The sequence below is a fragment of the Budorcas taxicolor genome, chromosome 21 (genome assembly GCF_023091745.1).
Source record: "Budorcas taxicolor isolate Tak-1 chromosome 21, Takin1.1, whole genome shotgun sequence".
Classification (NCBI taxonomy): Eukaryota; Metazoa; Chordata; class Mammalia; order Artiodactyla; family Bovidae; genus Budorcas; species Budorcas taxicolor.
The window spans coordinates 61,716,047-61,737,203 of NC_068930.1; the positions used below are offsets into that span (position 1 = coordinate 61,716,047).

General features: G+C 39.5%; 1 protein-coding gene across 1 annotated transcript in view; it reads right to left on the minus strand.

Moving 5' to 3' along the window:
* Positions 1-440: 440 nt before the first annotated feature.
* Positions 441-21,157, minus strand: part of BTBD7 (BTB domain containing 7) — a 79,310-nt gene continuing 58,593 nt past the window's right edge. Inside the window, exons 5-11 of the mRNA XM_052659935.1 lie at positions 17,127-17,202; positions 13,958-14,118; positions 9,822-9,965; positions 7,872-8,061; positions 4,932-5,110; positions 2,851-3,309; positions 441-1,407 (exon numbers count right to left, since the gene is read on the minus strand). Of these exons, the coding sequence (XP_052515895.1) occupies positions 595-1,407; positions 2,851-3,309; positions 4,932-5,110; positions 7,872-8,061; positions 9,822-9,965; positions 13,958-14,118; positions 17,127-17,202 (2,022 nt within the window). The 3' untranslated portion in view covers positions 441-594. The remainder of the gene's footprint in view (positions 1,408-2,850; positions 3,310-4,931; positions 5,111-7,871; positions 8,062-9,821; positions 9,966-13,957; positions 14,119-17,126; positions 17,203-21,157) is intronic.

Here is a 21,157-nt window from a genome sequence, read left to right on the forward strand (position 1 = left end):
TTATTTAAACAGGATGACGTAAGATTTATGAAGACTGAGCAGGAAGGTTTCTGAACTGAAACAACTACGGAAAAGAGAGGAGCATTTTGATGTGCTGTTCTTTGGAATTTCTATAATTAAAAAATAAACACAGAACTATTTCATAAGAAAATACATCTTAGTGTGCAATCCAATGCACGTGGAAATAGGTAGATGAAAGGTAAAATGCAAAAAAGTATGAAAATACAGTCCTTTAAATGTGGCAATAAAGTTTAACATACTGATATAAAACCAATACAGATAAAACAAACGTACAAGTGCAAAAAAATTCCATTGTTTGTAAAGAGAGGGGAAAAAAAAAAAAGTGCCAGCTTGTTTGTTCTTAAAAATGCTTCCCCACACAACTGTTCAAACACAAAACAGACAGCAGATGCAGCATTCAAAATAACCCTCTTAGCATGCCATGTCTAATAAACGTATATATACAAAAACTAGAATAAAATAATGTGAAACTGAGTTATCAGCTGGCATCAATAAACTGGTCTCTAAGTTGTTGGGTTACATCATAAAATGGGATGTTTCACATCTCAGGCACGGACGACTTCGAGGTTACTCTCAAAGGGCAGACTTTTTGTAGAGGAAGTCTGGCTTGCTCGGGGACCTCCTTCCTCTGCTGACTGAATCTTCCCTTTCCAAATCTGTATTTCGCTGAGCTCCGTGGCCCAGGGACTCATCTGCCAGTCTTCTGCCGGATCTCTCTTCTGGAGCTTCAGAGCTACATGCAGAATGTGAAGGTCTGTTAGGAGTCAGCCCAAAAGTCAAGTCAGTTTCCCCTGCTGCTCGCCCCCTGACATGGGCTGAACCACTGCCGGCATTTTCTGGGGCTGCCAAGGGAAAATCTGGCCGCTGGGGGGGCTGCTCAACAACGTCGAGGTGTATCGGCTCACTCTTCTGTCTGTGTGGATGGCCATCGGGGGGAAGTGGATATTCTTTCCTAGTTTCTTCCTGCTTTTTAGGCGAGGTCTGGCCTGGTAGGTAGGCTGACTTTAAGCCACTTGGTGATGCCTTATTGTGGCTATACAAATCGGGACCAAAATATCCACCCTGTGAAGGGGAGGGGGTACGTCTGCCCGGGGCAGGAGTGGATGGTCTGCAAGCAGCATTTGAGAAGTCATAGAAATCCGGATATTCCTGCTGATTTTCTCGAGCATCTGTTTTTTGCTCTAGTGTGTGTTTCTTTCGAGATGTATGTGTATGCCTCTGTGGAATACACGATAGATGTTGGGGAGGCCCTGGTCCTACTTCAGAAACTGCCTGGCTTAATTCTGTGTCCACAGCAAGTTCTGGAAGCCTCCTGTCCTTGAGTGACAGCGTGGATACACCCATGGCAATATCTGGCATTAGATCGTTTAGCACAGGTTGTGTGCACTGCAAACGGAAATGAAACACAGGGAAGGTTAAAAAGAAAAAGGGCTGTGACTCCCTCTTTTTCAAATGATGTTCACTGATTTTGTTTCCGGATTATAAAAATATATGCTTAATTTTAAGAATAATAAAAATATAGAAAACAATAAGGCAAAAACCACCCACAAAACCCCAAACCTTCCCTACTGAGATAACCACTGTTATTAACATTTTGAAGCAGTTTTCTCACCTTTTTAATTTTGCACATATATTAATTTTCATAAAATTTAGTGCAGATATAATACTGTCACTAAATTTTGAGATTTCTATTTAAATTATTGGATACTATTCCACTGTATTGATGAGGCATGACTGCTTAGCTATTCTTCCACTGTGAGACCTTAAGGCAGTTTCCAATTTTTTATTATTATAATCAGGACTGCAAGGAACATACAGATAAATTACCTTCAAAGGGAGTTTTATTTAATTATAAAGTAGTAGAACTTTCGTAACTGTGGCACTGAGGGCCAGGCCGATAAGATGGAAATTGGGTTTATCCCACACTATTAACCTTTGTTATTTCTTGTTTTTTGAGGGGTTGGAGTGGATAGCAGGGAGAACAGGCAGAAGGGTAAAAGGTGAGGAAGGACCATAACTTGACTCAAGCTGTACACTAGTCCAGTCATCTTTCAATGAAGACTCCCTGAACTAATACATGTATCTTTTGTTTATCTCTTATGTTGAATGCTACTGACAATGTGTGACTAAGCAGGAAGACTTAAAAATCAATATCGTTTTTCAAATATATTATACACAACAGAAATTCAACCTTCAATGCAATGCAACATCAAGCAAGGAAGTCTTGCTTAATCTTCTAGTGACTAGCGCTGGCAACTGTGATTTCCAATTAAATGAGTGCTCTGATCAAACAGCTCGCTAGAGGCAGACACACTCATGAGGGTTAATTTTCTGCCCATTTTATGAATGGGGAGTCTCCTGCCACACTGTCCCTGATGGCATGCTCGGCTACAAGCAGCTTCCCCTTCCGGCCCCACCCAAGCCTTTGGGAGAACAGCAGACTCTACAGAAGAGAGGCCAAGAACAGACTCTAGACATGTGCTTGAAGAGTGCTCTATGAAACCAGTAACATCACCACTATGAAACCAGGAACAACATTACCTGTGTTGCCCAGTAACTCCACCCCGTCCAGACACCTGCACATGAACATAAGGGAAGGCTCTCGCTTCTTCCCACCATACACATCTTGTCTCTTTTCTCTGGACTTTCTCATCCACCTACACTCTCTTTTTCTCTCCAATTTCCACACTCCTTAAGTCTATGCTTTCAGCTTGTCACTTACACTCTGTGCACTGCTGAGTCCCAGGTAGGGCTCCTGGGGCCTGGGAAATTGCTTTTAACATTTCAGAAACTTTGAACTTTAGCTAAGTCACTGAAGTGCGAACTTACCACTTGTTTCTCAGATGCTGTTGTTACTGAGGCGGCGGCGGCGGCGGCGGTGGCGGTGGCGGCAGCCACCGTCTGTCTCCCCAGCCCTGTGGTGTTGGTACAATCAGGGGCCGCTGCTTTCACACCTGGCAAGTAGACTGGAGGGGGGCCAGCTTTAGGGGCTGTTCTGGAGTGAAACAGTGAGTGATTACAGGGATAAGAAAACGAACGTGAAGGATGCTGATTGGGAGGTCTTTGCTTCCAGCCTGCTTTGAGCTGGTTGTGGATTGGGGTCGCTGGCGGGTGGTAGGGAGGCGGTGGAGGGGGTAAGGGTGGATGGAAGGCCACGAAAGATTCCAGATCTGTAAACATGGTTTCTGCAGTGGGGGTGCTGTTAACTCGACATCTCCCAGACTGTCTCATTGTCAAGAGTGGACTTTCATCTCCAAAACGTTCATCAGGAAAGAATTTGTGAGGATTCTAAGAAAGAATGGGGGGGAAAAAGTTAAGATATTTGTTAGCAGATTTCCTGGACAGAAATTTACAGGCTGAGAGAGTTAAGTGAGTATCTAAGAAAACCACATTCAGTAAAAGGCACAACGTATTTTTCTAGGCTTGAAGCTCAAGGAAAAATTACCTTAAAAACAGTGTAAAACAGTAGAGTGCAGCCTCCATAGCTTAAAGTACAGCTATCAAGGAGAGCTGCTTAACTGAATGCCCCAGAAAGCAGGTCAGTAATCTCTTGCAAGATTATGTGATGATAAAAAACAGGAAATAAAACCTAATTCAAATAGGTCTTTCCTATGAAAATAAGATTACCATTAAAAACCAAAGGAAGAAAAGGCATACAAGTGAAGATCCTCCTAGAACTTTCTGATAAAACATCTGTACGCATTCAGTCTGAAATAAAAACTACAAAATACTATAAGTTTGATTAATATTTTGATAAACATATGGGAATACTTAAATTATACAACTTACACATTTAAGAGACCAAATTAAGATACAATTTAGAATGGCACAGAGAACAGAAATGAACAGAAAACAAGACTATTTTAGGGATGGAAACTACAGTAAAAATTGAAAATCAAGAACCTACAAATGGTCTGCTCCTTGCCTAGGGCTACCATACCATGTTCCCCTTTGAAAACTCAGGCTAAAATGGTTTGCAGTCAGTGGCATGAAAACAATGCAATCACTTGACCAGATGAAATTAAATTTTATTTTAGTCTCTGCTTTAGTTGCTGTGAAGGTTACACATTTTATACAAAAATACTGTTTTTTTGTACTAAATAATTACTAGAAATGGGCTTCTTCCTGCTAGTAAAAAAAAAAAGGCACTCTACTCATTCCTTGATTCTCATGCTTATATGGTTTGAACTATTGTGCAAAACTGTAAAAGGGAGGAGAGAGGAGGAAAGGAGGGCATCTGGAAGGTCTGTTAAGGATGTAGTAGGTCACAGCCTGAAATCTAGTGACCAAACCAGGGAGAGAAAAGCAGCAGAGGGTCAGAATGTTCTGCTTTCTCTTCCACCTCTGTTGGGTGTACACACCATGAGCTTTTAGGGGTCACCATTTATGTGCTTATTATGTGCAAGAGACACAGCTGCTTTACATACAGCCACTCTTATCTTCACAATTCATTTTACAGGTAAAGAAACTGATGCTCAGAGAGGTTATATAACTTGCTCTAAGTTAACTAACTGGTAAGCAGCACTGCAGGATATAAAACCAGTTCTCACTCCAGAGCCTGTGCTCCATCCACTCTACCACACTGCCTCTCAGTGGGGGCTTTTAGGTCATCCAAGACACCAGGGACAGTTGAAAAAGCACGTACAAAAGAAAAGGACATGCTATGAGGGCTTCTTGGGATGCCTGAGAATACTGTCTGAGTTACAGTCAAGGCTTCTTATATATTTTTTTTTGTCAGGTACAAAGCTGCTATCTAGACTTAGAAATCACAAATTGCAAATTTCAAAATATGACAAATAACACAAACATCACGAAATCCAAAAGAATACCACAACATTTTCATTATTAATAACAGCTGACACTCTTAACACAAGGTTCCCTGTTCTAGGTAGTGGAGGACTGCTTCCCACCTGCAAGAGTTCTGCTGCAGCATCGGCAAGCCCGAACTCTCTCAACACACGAATCTGAATTTCATAGCTGACTGTGGCGCCTTCCCCACAGTTGAGCGCGTAGGCCCTCTGCACCTGCTCAGTGTGCCGTAGCTCCTGCAGACGTCTGACCATGTCCTTCATAATGAGGAGACAAGGAACTGGAAGAAGAGAAACAGTCTGTAGGCACGATGCCTGAGCTACACAAAAGACCACCTGCTGAGCGCAAGGAAAAAAAAAGCATGTGTTTTGCATCAGAATCATCTCAAATTTTTGATAGTATTTTAATTCCCAGGAAAGATAGTAATTTATATGCATCTAATTATTTTTTAGGGTTTTAAAATTTCACAGTGCCCCAAAGGCTGTTAGTTATACCAAAGAGCCCCTGAACTGCATTATGAGTTCACAGCCTAAATAAAATTTTACTTGCATGTATTCTCTGCTGAATCTCAGGATATTTCAAAAGTCTTTTAAATATATTCACTCTTTTATTCACATCATTTTTTGAGTCCTGACTATGCACCAGGGCTTCGACTCAGGTATTAGGGTGCACAGAACAAAAGACGTGATCCCTGTCCTTACAGAGCTCTGGTTTTAATGAAGTAAACAAAGTAAACCAGCACAGCAGAGGGCCGTCAATGATCGTAGAGAAAGATGTGCAAAGGACACTGAAGGAATTGGAGGAAGGGGCCCCCAATCCAGACTGGAAGCACGCGGCGAAGGCTTCCTGGACAAGGTGAGCTCTGAATGGAGTCTTGAAGAATGAGAGAAAACCAGGCTGGCAAATAAAATGGAGCCAAGGTTTTCTGGTCCTCTTCTGCAGAAGGACCAGGCATGTGTAAAACCTGCAAGTGAGAGACAGCAAGGTACAATCGGATGGCACAGCCAGTAGACGGTACAAGCAGGAAGGGAACAGGAGAGAAGGCTAGAAAGGAGGGTGGGGGCAGACCGTAAATGACCCTGTATGTCATGATAAGGAATTTAATTTGTATCTGGGGAACAAGAGGCAGTTGCTTGGGTGGGGGAATGAGAGGATCTGAGTTGTGATGTGTAAGTGCATTCTGAGAGAAGTGGAAAGCAGGGGTTGGCAAACTATCGCCTGTAGGCTAAAACCACTCTGCCACCTGTTTTTGTAAATAAAGTTTTATTGGCTCACAGCCACACTCATCTGTTTAGGTATTGCGTATGGCTGCCTTTGGCCTATGACTGCAGAGCTGAGCATAGTGCAATAGAGACTGCATATCCCACAAAGCCCAAAATATTGACTACCTAGCCCTTCACAGAAGATGTCTGCCATGCTCTGGTATAAAGGCCAGAGTGGGAGTAAGGTTAGAGACAGGTTCACAGGTTAGGAACCCGGACTAAGGATCCAGCAGAGGGCTGGAGAAGAGGGGACCGTCTGTAAGTATCTATGAGAAACTGACTTGAGTGGTCACTGATTATTAATTCTGGGAAAAGGGAGCTGTTTATTGAGTGCTTGCTTTGTGCCATGCAAACTCCATATTACTCACAGAGCTTCCTTAAATCTTCACAAGAACCCTAGAAAGGAGATATCCTCATTTCACAGATGAGGAAATTAATGCTCAGGGAAGTAAATGTCTTGTCCAAAGTCACACAAAGTGGCAGACCCAGAACATGTGCCCAGGAGTCTTCTCCAAAAGCTAGATACCTTACATTAGCATGGTAAGCGAGGGAGGGAGAATTTTGATGGTACAAGCATAGGGCCATGTCTCATTAAACAACAGAAAGACAAGTCCTATTTTTCTGAGCATACTTAATTGTAGATCTCTTTGGGCTTTTGAGAGTGAGTTCTAAGGTTAAATTATACTGCTACTCAATCGTATTAACTGAAGTTGATAAAGTCCATGATAATTACCAAAAGCTGCACAAACCAGCTACAGAAATACTTCTCTTCATACTGTTTATCCAATGTACACTTTATTAAATAAATACACAGTGGTCAAATCTGATAAGGCAACAACCGATCAGAGATTAGTTCTGGAATAAAACAAATGTGTTCAATTAAAAGTTCCATCGTTATGTCTTTTATTTTTCCTTAATTGAAACGGAGACGTCTCAGCAAAAAATGCATAGCATCACTTCCAGTAATGCTATAGTTTGCTGATTTTTTGGACTCTTGCAACGGTAACTGGCAAGAGCTATACATTTCTGACCCGCTATCTATTTTCTTGTTTTAGAAACTGACATGACAGCCTTTTGGTTAACGTCAGCACTGACTGATGCTCAGATGTTTTTGGACATGACAATTATACCTCGATCAATAGACAATAAGAAGGAAGCCTGAATTACAATGCATATAACATTCACAAAGCAGATCTTGGGAAACTGGATCTCCCAGAAACCAATGGCAATCACATTTTGAGAGGACATATATAGACTCGAAGATCTAAGTTGATAGTACTCTCCCCAAAGAGTCTTATAATGTGAGAAACACCCTATGGCGATGAAAAATCTGAATTCCTCTAAGCCAGTGGTTCTCAACAGGTGGTAATATTGCCCCACAGGCACACGTGGCCATGTGCAGAAACATAAAAATGCTTTCATGAGGCTGTCACAAGGTGTGTGTGGGTGCACGCACATGTAAACACACGTGCAACTGGCATGCAGTGAGTACAGGCCAGGGGTGCTGCTGAGCACCCTACAATGCAAGGACAGCCTCCACAGCAGACAACTATCCAACCCCGATGGGCAAGAGGGCCAAGGCTGAGAAACCCTGAGCTAAACTGAAAAACTGCATACAATTGTTACTGTAAAATAAAATACAAAACAAAAAACTTAGCTTATAAGAATTTATTCTTTAATGAGAACAATGCATAAAGGGTATTGGAAAGCAGAAAGAATCAGCATGTATAGAGGGGTTACAAAATATGATCAGACTATTCACAAGGTTAACTGCCTTACCTGGGATTTCGTTTGCTACCACCGAAGGAGGGCTTGACTGGCTGCTGCTGATCTGCTGGTGGCTGATCATGTGGCAGCACTGAGGCACGGCGTTGCTGACCATGTACAGTGTGTCTGGCACGTTGGACATTCTAACCATTCGCAAACGCACAAGGTCTGTTTGTTCCACCATCATCTCATCTAGCACTGACTGAAAACAATTCAGTATTAACAGAATTAGTCAACCTTACACCTTTGTTAAATCACATTTAGAGAAAGATTACTGCCATCATCACATAAAAAGGGAATTAGTTTACTGCTTCCAGTGTATAAAGCCTAAAATTAGTGGTAAAAGGAGACAGTACTCTAACCTCTTCAATTTTTTTCCTACCTCTTCAATGTTTAAAGGAGCTTTCTGGAGCATCTTTGAAAAGAAAGAATCATTTTCTGAAAAGTCTGCTTTTAACAGAAGTATTTGAAATTTGAAGAAGGGATATAAAATTAATCAGAAGTAAAATTATACATAAAGTCACTATAAAGAAAACAATGTATGTATGGACTAAATATCCTAGCTAATAAGAAATGCTCAAAATATAAAATATCAAAGGCTGATATTAAATTCAACAGACCTATACATAAAAATTGTTAAATAAGCTTCAGATGAATCCACTTCAGCAAACTGCAGAATGGTCAAAATGGCATAAAGTAAAACCATTCTCCACATTTACTGTGGACATGTATCTGCGTATGCACGGGCGCAGGAGGGCTGTCTGATCAGCTTGCGGCCGCTCTACTTTGAGACAGCAGAAAGGAAGGTAGGCCTAGTTTATTGTGGACCTTTCAGCACTAGACTCACCTTCCACAGAGGCCTCAGCTGCTTGAGTGACTTTAGGCACTGGACTTACTTCAGAAAGACCTGACCCAACCATTCTGCCTCCCCTGCCCACCTCACCGTTTTACAACTATTTAAAGTGTCAACTGCTTCCCAGGTGGTAAAGAATCTGCCTGCAATGCAGGAGACCCCAGTTGATTCCTGGGTCAGGAAGATCCTCGTCACCCACTCCAGTATTCTTGCCTGGAGAATTTCATGGACAGAGAAGTCAGGCAGACTACCGTTCATGGGGTCGCAAAGAGTCGGACACGACTGAACAACTTTCACTTTCAAAGTGTCAATTACTCAATAAGGGGTAGATTATTAACCTCATCAATAAATCTCTCACAAATCCTTTCATGTATGTATTTTAAACTAGGGATCCTCCAACAAATAAAAGGGAGAAAAATTTTAAGGTAACTATGTTTCTTTATCGAAACACATTATTCTGCCTGTTAATTCATTTCATTAAGCAAGACTGTCAGTTCCTCAGAAGGTCACCCCGAAGCGCCTCAGCTGAGCATGGCTAATAAAACTGCAGTATTTCAATCTGCAGTATTTATCATATTTCTTGGAGAGTTACGTTATAACATAAATGGCAATACAATATAATGCCAACTTTTTATTTAACAGGCCTGAAATTTTCTTTTAGTTTGTACACTTTTTTGAGCGCTAAATACAATTTCCAACAGTCAGCTACTACAGAAATATGTTATAGGAAGTCATGGCATTTCTTTAGTTTACAAAAGGAAGAAAATAAGTTTGCAGTCTTCTTTCAAACATTTCTCCCACCCTGAAGATAACAACATACTGATGACCATTTCAGTAAAATGAGTAAGTTTTTTCCAAGCTAACAGTTTGCAAGAAAAACTAAGATGAGAAAAATGTACAACTTAATATGATTTTAGCTATAAATATAAAAACATGCTTGATAATTAAACATTAAACATAATTAAACTACTCTGGTGAGAAGTCAAAGCAAAATTTACTTTCACTTTCCTTATTAGGCTATTTCCAAACATTTAAGTGATACTACAATAGGTATCTTTGTGTTTATAGTTCGTAATAAAGTAGTTTAATATCTCAAAGTGGTTTATTACCTTCGCTTCTTCTACATAGGGAGAGAACAGCCGAGGACGAACATAGATTCCAGCATTTTTTTGCCGTAACCAGGCATTTGACTTTCCACCTTCTGTTGTAGGAAGCATATCTGATGGAGGAGTACTAATCAAGCCTCTTTTCATCTTGAAAAATAAATTATTTTTTAGAGAAACAGACATTTGTGTAGCACAATATTACTAAGATAAAAATAATTATACCTATAAGTCAGCATGTTCAAACTTTACTATTAAACATGAACTTAGGAATGCACATGAAACTTAAACACACTTTGAATGTTTAAAAGTATTTAAAGGATTCAGAAAGCCATAAAAAGGTACAACTTTCCATTTTTCTTTAAATAGAGGAATGATATTTTAAAACCAAGAGTTATATTAATTAAAAATACGAGTCAGACTAACTTTCAGAACTCTAAAATAGAACTGATTCTTTTCCTTACTCATCTAGGAATTGATTCCTCCCCCAATCTATACTTCACAAGACAAAACAAGCACATTCTTGGGCCTGTATCTACAGTACGAAGATAGCCAGTCTGCACAGTGATAGGGGCAGGGGCTCTAAGGGAAGGACTTGGCTCAAACCTTAACTCTCCATTGGACAGCCATGTGGCCATGGACATCTCCTCTTACCTGGGCCTCACCTTAAGGACCCTGAATTAGCCCTGGAAATGCAACACTGCAGGACTAACTAAATGTGGTAGTCTTGTTGTTTCCACATCTATGCTAGGAGAATATAAATCAAGCACTTTAGCCCATGAGGTGGCTGTGAGGGGGAAATGAAGGTAAGGAAGATAAAAGGCACTTGGCACAGTACTTAACACACTATACGAGCACTATGACTAACGATCAATATTAGCAAACTTTTACTGGGGACTTATTATGCGTTGGGATTCCCTGATAACTCAGTTGGTAAAGAATCTGCCAGCAATGCAGGAGACCCCAGTTCGATTCCTGGATGGGGAAGATCCCCTGGATAAGGGATAGGTTACCCACTCCAGTATTCTTGGGCTTCCCTTTGGCTCAGCTGGTAAAGAACCTGCCTACAATGTGGGAGACCTGGCTTCAGTTCCTGAGTTGGGAAGATCCCCTGGAGAAGGGAAAGGCTACCCACTCCAGTATTCTTGCCTGGAGAATTTCATGGACTGTACAGTCCATGGGGTTGCAAAGAGTCGGACATGACTGAGCAACTTTCACTTTACTTATTATGTGTTAAGCATGGGATATTAACAACAGAGCTATATATTTTCTAAATCTATTAAACAAAAGTTCTAAAGTATTTTTCTAAACCAAATTGAACCTGGTTTTAGCCCCAGATTTTAAATGAAACCAAATATTGTTTCTAATATTATTCTTGTTAAATATAATAAACATCTCATTGCTGCATTAAAATTATGTTTAATAAAATATAGCATTAGACATATTTTGAAAATAGGCAAAAAAATCCTATAACTCTAATCTGTTATAAGTGTAGTACTGTTGATATATTTCCTTCCAATCTTTTTTAGATAAATTTTTACCTAACTAAATTTTAGAATATATAAAAGTACATTATTTTTTTAGGACAGCAAAATACTCTGTCAAGTGGTTATGCTATAACTAACTTCCCCTGTTATTAGACATTTAGGTTATTTCCAAATATACTTAATGATGATGCTACCAATGTACCAGCTACACTTCCCTATCAGACAGTAATATTATTTCAAAAATTAGTGACCTAATGGGTAAAAAATTGATAACTTATTGTCTTATTTTGCTTTCTTTACTGTATGTGTGCTTACTAGCAAGACTGAACATCCTTTTAATCAGAGGTTCCATAAACATTTGTTTCCTTCTAGTTTTTCCATATTTCAACTTAATATTTAATTCTTCGATCTAATAGGGATTAATTTTGTGTGCAAGTGAAATGAGGATTTAACTTAAAGTACATTTCTTCCCTCCCCAACTGATGGGTTACTGTAGCAAGGTTTGTGATAGCTTGCTTATTATATGTTTAATTCTTATATTAATTAGGATCTTCTTCTGGGCTGTTTTGTCTTCTCTATTATGCTAGCATCACAGACTGACTCTCAAGAGTTTTAAAATATATTTTGTATTATGGAAAAGTTGTTGTTCGGTTACCCAATCATGTCTGACGTTTTTGTGACCCCCATGGACTGCAGCACGCCAGGCTTCCCTGTTCCTCACCATCTCCTGAAGTTTGCCCAAGTTCATCTTCATTGCATTGGTGATGCTATCCAGCCATCTCATCCTCTGACACCCTCTTCTTCTTCTCCCCACAATCTTTCCCAGCATCAGGGACTTTTCCAATGAGTCAGCTGTTCACATCAGATGACCAAAATACTGGAGCTTCAGCTTCAGCATCAGTCCTTCGCATGAGTCTTCAGGGTTGATTTCCCTTAAGATTGATTGGTCTGATTTGCTTGCTATCCAAGGGACTCTCAGGAGTCTTCTCCAGCACCACAGTTCAAAGGCATCAATTCTTTGGTGCTCAGCCTTCTTTACTGTCCAGCTTTCACAAGTGTCTGTGACCACTGGGAAGATCATAGCCTTGACTATACAGACCTTTCTCAGCACAATAACGTCTCTGCTTTTCAACACACTGTCTAGTTTTTCATAGTTTTACTGCCAAGAAGCAACTATCTTCTGATTTCATGGCTGCAGTCACCATATGCAGTGATTTTGGAGCCCAAGAAGAGGAAATCTGTCACTACTTCCACCTTTTCCCCCTCTATTTGCCATGAAGTAATGGGGGCGGACGCCATGATCTTAGTTTTTTTAATATTTGGTTTTAAGCTTTAGTTTTATCCCTCCTTTTTTTTCTTTTAGAACTTAAAAAATTCTTATCAGTTTTTTTCCAGATGACTTTTTACAATGTTTCTGTGCAGTTGGAAAAAACTATTACATTTACAGTATTTTATTAAAATTATAAACCAATCTGTGAAGAGTATTTTTGCCAACCATATTAGTAGTAAGTCGCTCAGTCGTGTTTGACTCTGAGACCCCACGGACTGTAGCCCACCAGGCTTCACCATCCATGGAATTCTCCAAGCAAGAATACTGGAGTGGGCTGCCATTTCCTCCTCCAGGCTGTCAACCATTCAGTTCAGTTCAGTTTAGTTCAGTCACTGAGTTGTGTCCGACTCTTTGTGACCCAATGAATTGCAGCACATCAGGCCTCCCTGTCCATCACCAACTCCTGGAGTTCACTTAAACTCATGTCCATCGAGTCGGTGATGCCATCCAGCCATCTCATCCTGTCGTCCCCTTCTCCTCCTGCCCCCAATCCCTCCCAGCCTCAGGGTCTTTTCCAATGAGTCAACTCTTCGCATGAGGTGGCCAAAGTACTGGAGTTTCAGCTTTAGCATCATTCCTTCCAAAGAACACCCAGGGCTGATCTCCTTTAGGATGGACTGGTTGGATCTCCTGGCAGTCCAAGGGACTCTCAATAGTCTTCTCCAACACCACAGTTCAAAAGCATCAATTCTTCGGCTCTCAGCTTTCTTCACAGTCCAACTCTCACATCCATAACATGACCACTGGAAAAATCATAGCCTTGACTAGATGGACCTTTGTTGGCAAAGTAATGTCTCTGCTTTTCAATATGCTATCTAGGTTGGTCAACCATTAATTGGAGCAATTCTTATAGTCTAAAAAAACTCACATAAAAATTGTGAAAGTAACATGATCAGTCAGCTCCATTAATTTTTACCTGAAACACAATTACAGGATTCATTTACCCCTTTTACACTGCACCAATCTCTTCCTCTCTTGCTCTCTGATTTACTGCTATTCTTAAGAGAGTCTCCAAAGGTAACTTCTACTCTTTCCATTTAAAATGAGGACTACTTGATCTGTACAGATAAATTGCTGGATTAACTCCATTTAGAGACTGTTTCTGCAAAAGTAAGACTGATACATCCAACTCAAGTCTCATCCACCAAACATGTATTTGTGCCAAGTGCCAGATACTGGGGACATAACACAGTACCAAACAGACATCCGTCTCTGTCTTCGTCGAGTTTAGTCTCACGATACTCCACTAGGAGAAGTTATTTACAATGATTTAAAAAAAAGACATATTATTTTCATGAAAGGGATAAATGAAGAAAGATACTTACTGCATCACTTAGGACTTCACTGTTTATAGGCAAGATGTGTTCAATTCGTACAAAAGGTAAGAGAGAGGAAAGGATCTCTCTAAGCTCTTCGATGTCCAGGTCCCGTCTTTTCACACCTCTCTTGTTCACACTATGAGCAGTGCCACTCAGTAAGTTTGGCTCTATGACAGAAATGGAAAATGAGAAGTCTCCACCCAAATTCAAATTTCCAGAGAAAGGCTCTCTTTCTTCTCTAAGTATACTTTCAGTAATCCTCTATATTAAATTTACCTGCTTTAAAAAGTGCTATAGATAAATTACTTTTATGGCTTAAGAAGTTTCCTTAATAGAGATATTCTTGGACAAAGAAAAAGCATGGTGTCAATAGTACGGTAACATTCTTTATAATTTTCTGCATTAAAGAAGACAGAATTCTTTTCTGCATACTAACTCATAGGAGAAAAAACAACAATCTATTAAAATCTAGTTTGATCAAGGGCTTTTTCTTAATGTTCCTCACTTTTGGGGCCAGTTTTTTTTTTTTTTTTTAATACAACTTATTTAATAAGGGTAATACAGGACAAACGTTATTTCTGGTAACTGTAAGTTATGAGTATGCTCATTAGGCTATTATACAGATTTAATAGGAATTTAATGAGTATCTAAAATTATATTACCTGATACCTTAAAGGAGCAAAACCTAATGTACACTCTATTTAAGAATTTTATGAGTCTCCTAAATTTCCACAGAAATGTTAAGGCATAAAAGTTCATGTGTAATATATTCCACTGTCCAGAGCAGAGAATAAATGTTTTTTTCATGGGGTATTAGTGAAAGAGGAAGATCTGAAGTATATATATGGTTTTTGATAGTGAGGTGGGAAGGAAAACAACATATTTGAGGAATTTTTAATCATATCTTTAAACTCGGGGCTATATATATTATTATTTTTTTTGCTTAAAAATAAGATCTTTATCATTCACGATATAAAGGCTGGATTTTTTCCACAAACACTACAGGTAAACTGGTATTTTCCTTTAAATACTGTGATAAAGAGATATTGTTTTTCGAGAGGCTTATTAAAATTGCTGCCAGTGTGTGGAAAAGGGTTTTTGTTCTTGCCTTGTTATGCTTTGGATTCAATATGTATATAAGGCACTGCTTTTCAAAAGAAATTTTTTCTCAAAGTAGTGGTGTTCTGTTTTCAAACGAAATATTCCATGAAATCCCCAGATATGCACCAGGTAAGGGCAGAACCTTATACATGAAAGTGACTGAGGCAAAGGTGCAGTCTGGTTCGTGCAGCGTCCTTCTCCTCTCTGGAAGAGCCTCCCATTCTAACCCAGCCAGAAAACCATTAAACAATGGAAATTTTATCAAGGATGTTCATTATCTGCCCAAAATAAATATGACATACCATTACCAGCTTTACATCAATAAACAAGCCTTTGATGATTATGGAGCACTATATATAATCGGTTCTTGTTACTTGGGGTGGTACTGTTCTATAAAGCCACCACAACAATTAGTGAATACTGAACCACTGCTCCTAAGGGAAACACACAGTTAGGTTCCTTTGAGCCTCTGGTCACAATATTTTTGTCAGCCCATGAAGACAAAGCCTTGTTTTATGTATGTTTCTGTTTAAGGACACCTTGTTAGTATATATTGTTGATTCATTAACAATGAGCTCACAGCCAAGAGCACTGTAACTCATGCACCTGAAGAATGTTTATTTAACACGTATTTTCTCCATAAGGCACATCATAGCCCTCTTGGACTTAGGAACACTAGACAGTATTAATAGTGTTACACTTGGAGGCTATCTTAGACAGTGGGCTTACCAGAAAATCCTACTAAGATGTAAAAAACCCAGCACTAAAAAGACTATGAAAAGGACACTTGTTTGAGAATTGAAGTTAAGACGGCAGAGTATCACTTTGCTCTACCATAGGCTGGAAACGTATGTCATTCAAATCTTCTGTTATTCCGTGCATTTCTGCAAATGACTAAAAGTGTCATGAGTACTCATTTGGGGATCACAAATAAATTTTAGCAAGTAGGTGAATTTGCAAGTTTAGAATCTTTAAAGCAGCAGCATAGACGGTATACTGGCATTTCAAAAATGTCCCAAATTAACAGCAGTGGTTTTTATATTTGAAAAGTTTCAAATCTGAAACTGCGAAAGGCTTCTGCAGGCCACAGATTAAATTAGGAGAATTAAGACAGGAGGACTGCTTTTGTTTCCTAGAGCTTGGTAGCAGTATATTAAAGGAACACTATAAAATGATTTGAAGGCAGGTTCAGCTTTACTTTTTAAAAATATTTTAAAATGTGAGAAGAACAACTCTAAGTATACTAAAAAACACTGACTTGAACACTTCAAACATAAACTTTATGGTATGTTAATTTATCTGTATAAAGCTGTCAAAAGTGAAAGGAAAGGGAAACCTGCATTTAATTTTTCAAATTAAAATATTTTTATTTGGGTTCACTATATAGACAAACACAACATTATGTGAAGGAAGTCACATAGGTGGGTGGGCTCACCCTAGATATAGATGTAAGACTGCTACATAAGCACAAGCTCCCACAGTTAAGATCATGAGCGACAGGTGGTGCTTGCGTCTCCTCTGCAGTGTGCCCTGGTTGGAGGCCATGCAAAAGTATCATTTCTCCTTTACCTTTCACAAAAACTTCAAATAAACAACAAACATGCTTCCCTTTGGTAGCCATATATATATATTTTTCCTCGAGCAACATTCACATAATGTAAAATTTACCATTTTAACCATTTGAGAGTGTACAATGTTGTGGCTTTCAGTACATTTAGAATGCTATGCACTTATCACTACCATCTAATTCTAAAATATTTTCATCAACAACATGCCTTTGTAACAATTTACTCATTAATTGAAAAATTACACTCTAATACTTTTATAAATCATTCAACATACATTATTAAACACATAGAGAGAGAATATTAAGGGTTACAGTTTAAAGTGCAAAAGTAAACTTTCTGATATTTATTTCTAACCAAGCATACCCTGTCCGCTAAAGGATTTTACTGATTGTAAATATTTCTATTTTCACCAGGCAACAGCGGTAACTGTCAAGACTAATGTGCAGCATACACTTCAGTAACTTTTGGGAAAAACTTCCAGTTGTAAGCTAGTTTTCTGAGCTTACCTCTGTCTGCTATTCTCTTCATTAACTGATGCTCACCCCATTTAATCAGATATTTAAGGATATCTTGTTCACTTGCCTATAATAAAAAAAGTTTATATTTATTTTAGTGCAAACAGATAGACATTAATCTCATTAAAGACTCTTCTTATGTCATAAAGTACATACAATGCGCAACATGCCACGTTTCATTCATTACACTGGCAGTTTCAAATGTCTGACCTAAACCTGTGGTATACCAGGAAGCAAATACACAGACCCAATTATATACATTTGGTCCAGTAACCTCGCTCTTGGCTCAAATTAATTTTTTACTCTTATTTCCATCTTTATTTGTTTTTTAAACTGTTTTCTTTCCCTGTTTTAAATTTATCTTACTATATGGTTTCTATACAGCTGCCTTAAATTCTTTTGTGGACAAGATGGAGATAAATACATGAAAGTAAAAGTGTAAAGACACTGTGTGACTGCTGTCTCCTTCAGGAGCAGGAAAAAACAAGTATGGCAACTTGTCTTGGCAGAAGACACTATGATCTCCACGAAGTATGCCACTGATTGGTGAAGGACCCCTCAGGCACAGTCTGTGAAATGGCAATGTGCTTCTCATTTCTTTGTACTGCATTTAAAATCTTAGGGCATAATCCAGGTTGCTCTCCAACTTTTTTACATTCCAAGAAGAAATGCAAAGATTCTAAACAATCATCAAGTTCAGTTCAGTTCAGTCCCTCAGTCGTGTCCGACTCTTTGTGACCCCATGGGCCATCTCATCCTTTGTTGTCCCCTTTTTCCACCTTCAACATTTCCCAGCTTCAGCATCAGTCCCTCCAATAAATATTCAGGACTGATTTCCTTTAGGATGGACTGGCTGGATCTCCTTGCAGTCCAAAGGACTCTCAAGAGTCTACTCCCCACCACCACAGTCCAAAAGCATCAATTCTTTGGCACTAAGCTTTCTTCATAGTCCAACTCTCACATCCATACATGACTAATGGAAAAACCATAGCTTTGACTAGATGGACCTTTGTTGGCAAAGTAATGTCTCTGCTTATTAATATGCTGTCTAGGTTGGTCATAACTTCTCTTCCAAGGAGCAAGCGTCTTTTAATTTCATGGCTGCAGTCACCATCTGCAGTGATTTTGGAGCCCCCTTCCCCCCAAAAAATAAAGTCTCTCACTGTTTCCCGATCTATTTGCCATAAAGTGATGGGCCTGGATGCCATGATCTTAGTTTTCTGAATGTTGAGTTTTAAGCCAGCTTTTTCATTCTTGTCTTTCAGCTTAATCAAAAAGCTCTCTAGTTTTTCTTTGCTTTCTGCCATAAGGGTGGTATTATCTGCATATCTGAGGTTACTGATATTTCTCCCGGCAGTCTTGATTCCAGCTTGTGCTTCATCCAGCCCGACATTTCTCATGATGTACTCTGCATACAAGTTAAACAAGCAGAATGACAACATACAGCCTTGACGTACTCCTTACCCAATTTGGGATCAGTCCGTTGTTCCATGTCCAGTTGTAACCGTTGCTTCCTGACCTGCATACAGATTTCTCAGGAGGCAGGTAAGGTGGCTGGTATCCCCATCTCTCGAAGAATTTTCCACAGTTTGTTCTGATCCACAAGGTCAAAAGCTTTGGCACAGTCAATAAAGAAGAAACAGATCTTTTCTGGAACTCTTGCTTTTCTGATGATCCAGCAGATATTGGCAATTTGATCCCTGGTTCCTCTGCCTTTTCTAAATCCAGCTTGAACATCTGGAAGTTCACAGTTCACATACTGTTGAAGCCTGGCTTGGAGAATTTTGAGCATTACTTGCTAGCGTGTGAGATGAGTGCAACTGTGTGGTAGTTTGAGCATTCTTTGGCACTGCATTTCTTTGGGATTGGAATAAAACAGACCTTTTCCAGTCCTGTGGCCACTGCTGACTTTTCCAAATTTGCTGGCATATTGAGTGAAGCACTTTCACAGCATTATCTTTTAGGATTTAAAATAGCTCAACTGGAATTCCATCACCTCCACTAGCTTTGTTCACAGTGATGCTTCCTAAGGCCCCCTTGACTTCGCATTCCAGGATGTCTGGCTCAAGGTGAGTGATTATACCATCATGGTTATCTGGGTCATGAAGATCTTTTCTGTGTAGTTCTTCTGTGTATTCTTGTCACCTCTTCTTAGTATCCTCTGCCTCTGTTAGGTCCATACCTTTTCTGTCCTTTATTGTGCCCATCTTTGCATGAAATATTCCCTTGGTATTTCTAATTTTTTTGAAGAGATCTCTGGTCTTTCCCATTCTACTGTTTTCCTCTATTTCTTCGCACTGATCACTGAAGAAGGCTTTCTTATCTCTCCTTGCTATTCTTTGGAACTCTGCATTCAGATGCTTATATCTTTCCTTTTCTCCTTTGCCTTTTGTATCTTTTCTTTTCTCAGCTATTTGTAAGGCCTCCTCAGACAACCACTTTGCCTTTTTGCATTTCTTGGGGATGGTCTTGATCACTGCCTCCTGTACAACGTCATGAACCTCCGTCCATACTTCTTCAGGCACTCTATCAGGTCTAATCCCTTGAATCTATTTTTTACTTCCACCATATAATTGTAAGGGATTTGATTTAGGTCATACCTGAATGGTCTAGTGGTTTTCCCTACTGTCTTCAATTTAAGTCTGAATTTGGCAATAAGCAGTTCATGATCTGAGCCACAGTCAGCTCCTGGTCTTGTTTTTGCTGACTGTATAGAGCTTCTCCACCTTTGGCTGCAAAGAATATAATCAATCTGATTTTGGTGTTGACCATCTGGTGATGTCCATGTGTACAGTCTTTTCTTGTGTTGCCAGAAGAAGGTGTTTTCTATGACCAGTGCATTCTCTCAGCAAAACTGTTAGCCTTTGACATGCTTCGTTTTGTACTCCAAGGCCAAATTTGCCTGTTACTCCAGGTGTTTTTTGACTTCCTGAAAAGGACATCTTTTTTGGGTGTTAGTTCTAGGTCTTGTAGGTCTTCATAGAACCATTCAACTTCAGCTTCTTCAGCATTACCGGTTGGGGCATAGACTTGGATTACTATGATACTGAATGGTTTGCCTTGAAAACGAACAGAGATCATTCTGTCATTTTTGAGACTGCATCGAAACACTGCATTTCAGACTCTTTTGTTGACTATGATGGCTACTCCATTTCTTCTAAGAGATTCTTGCCCACAGTAGTAGATACAATCGTATTCTGAGTTAAGTTCACCCATTCCAGTCCATCTTAGTTCGCTGATTCCTAAAATGTTGATGTTCACTCTTGCCATCTCCTGTTTGACCACTTCCAATTTGCCTTGATTGATGGACCTAACATTCCAGGTTCCTATGCAATATTGCTCTTTACAGCACTGGACTTTACTTCTATTGCCTGTCATATCCACAACTGGATGTTGTTTTCTCTTTGGCTCCATCTCTTCATTCTCTCTGGTGTTATTTCTCCACTGATCTCCAGTAGCATACTGGGTATCTACCAAGCAGGAGAGTTCATCTTTCAGTATCCTATCTTTGCCTTTTCATACTGTTCATGGGGTTCTCAAGGCAAGAATACTGAAGTGGTTTGCCATTCCCTTCTCTAGGGGACCATGTTTTGTCAGAACTCTCCACCATGACCTGCCCATCTTGGGTGGCCTTACATGGCATGGATCATAGTTTCACTGAGTTAGACAAGCCTGTGGTCCATGTGATCAGATTGGTTAGTTTTCTGTGATTGTGGTTTTCATTCTGTCTGCCCTCTGATGGATAAGGATAAGAGGCTTATGGAAGCTTTGTGATGGCAGAGGCAGACTGAGGGGGAAACTGAACTGACAAATCCTAACTCCTATAATGTCTGCATCAGGACAGTGAAACAATAAGGTTAATGAAAACAGATCCTAAACTCATCAAAACCAATTATGACAACATATGTACTACAATCAAAGCAGTGTATGAAGGAAAAATACAGATGCTAAGTGGATTATTTAACTCTTCACTGCACTGCTGACTGAGTGAAAGCATTTCATAATTTTTCTGGTACAAATAC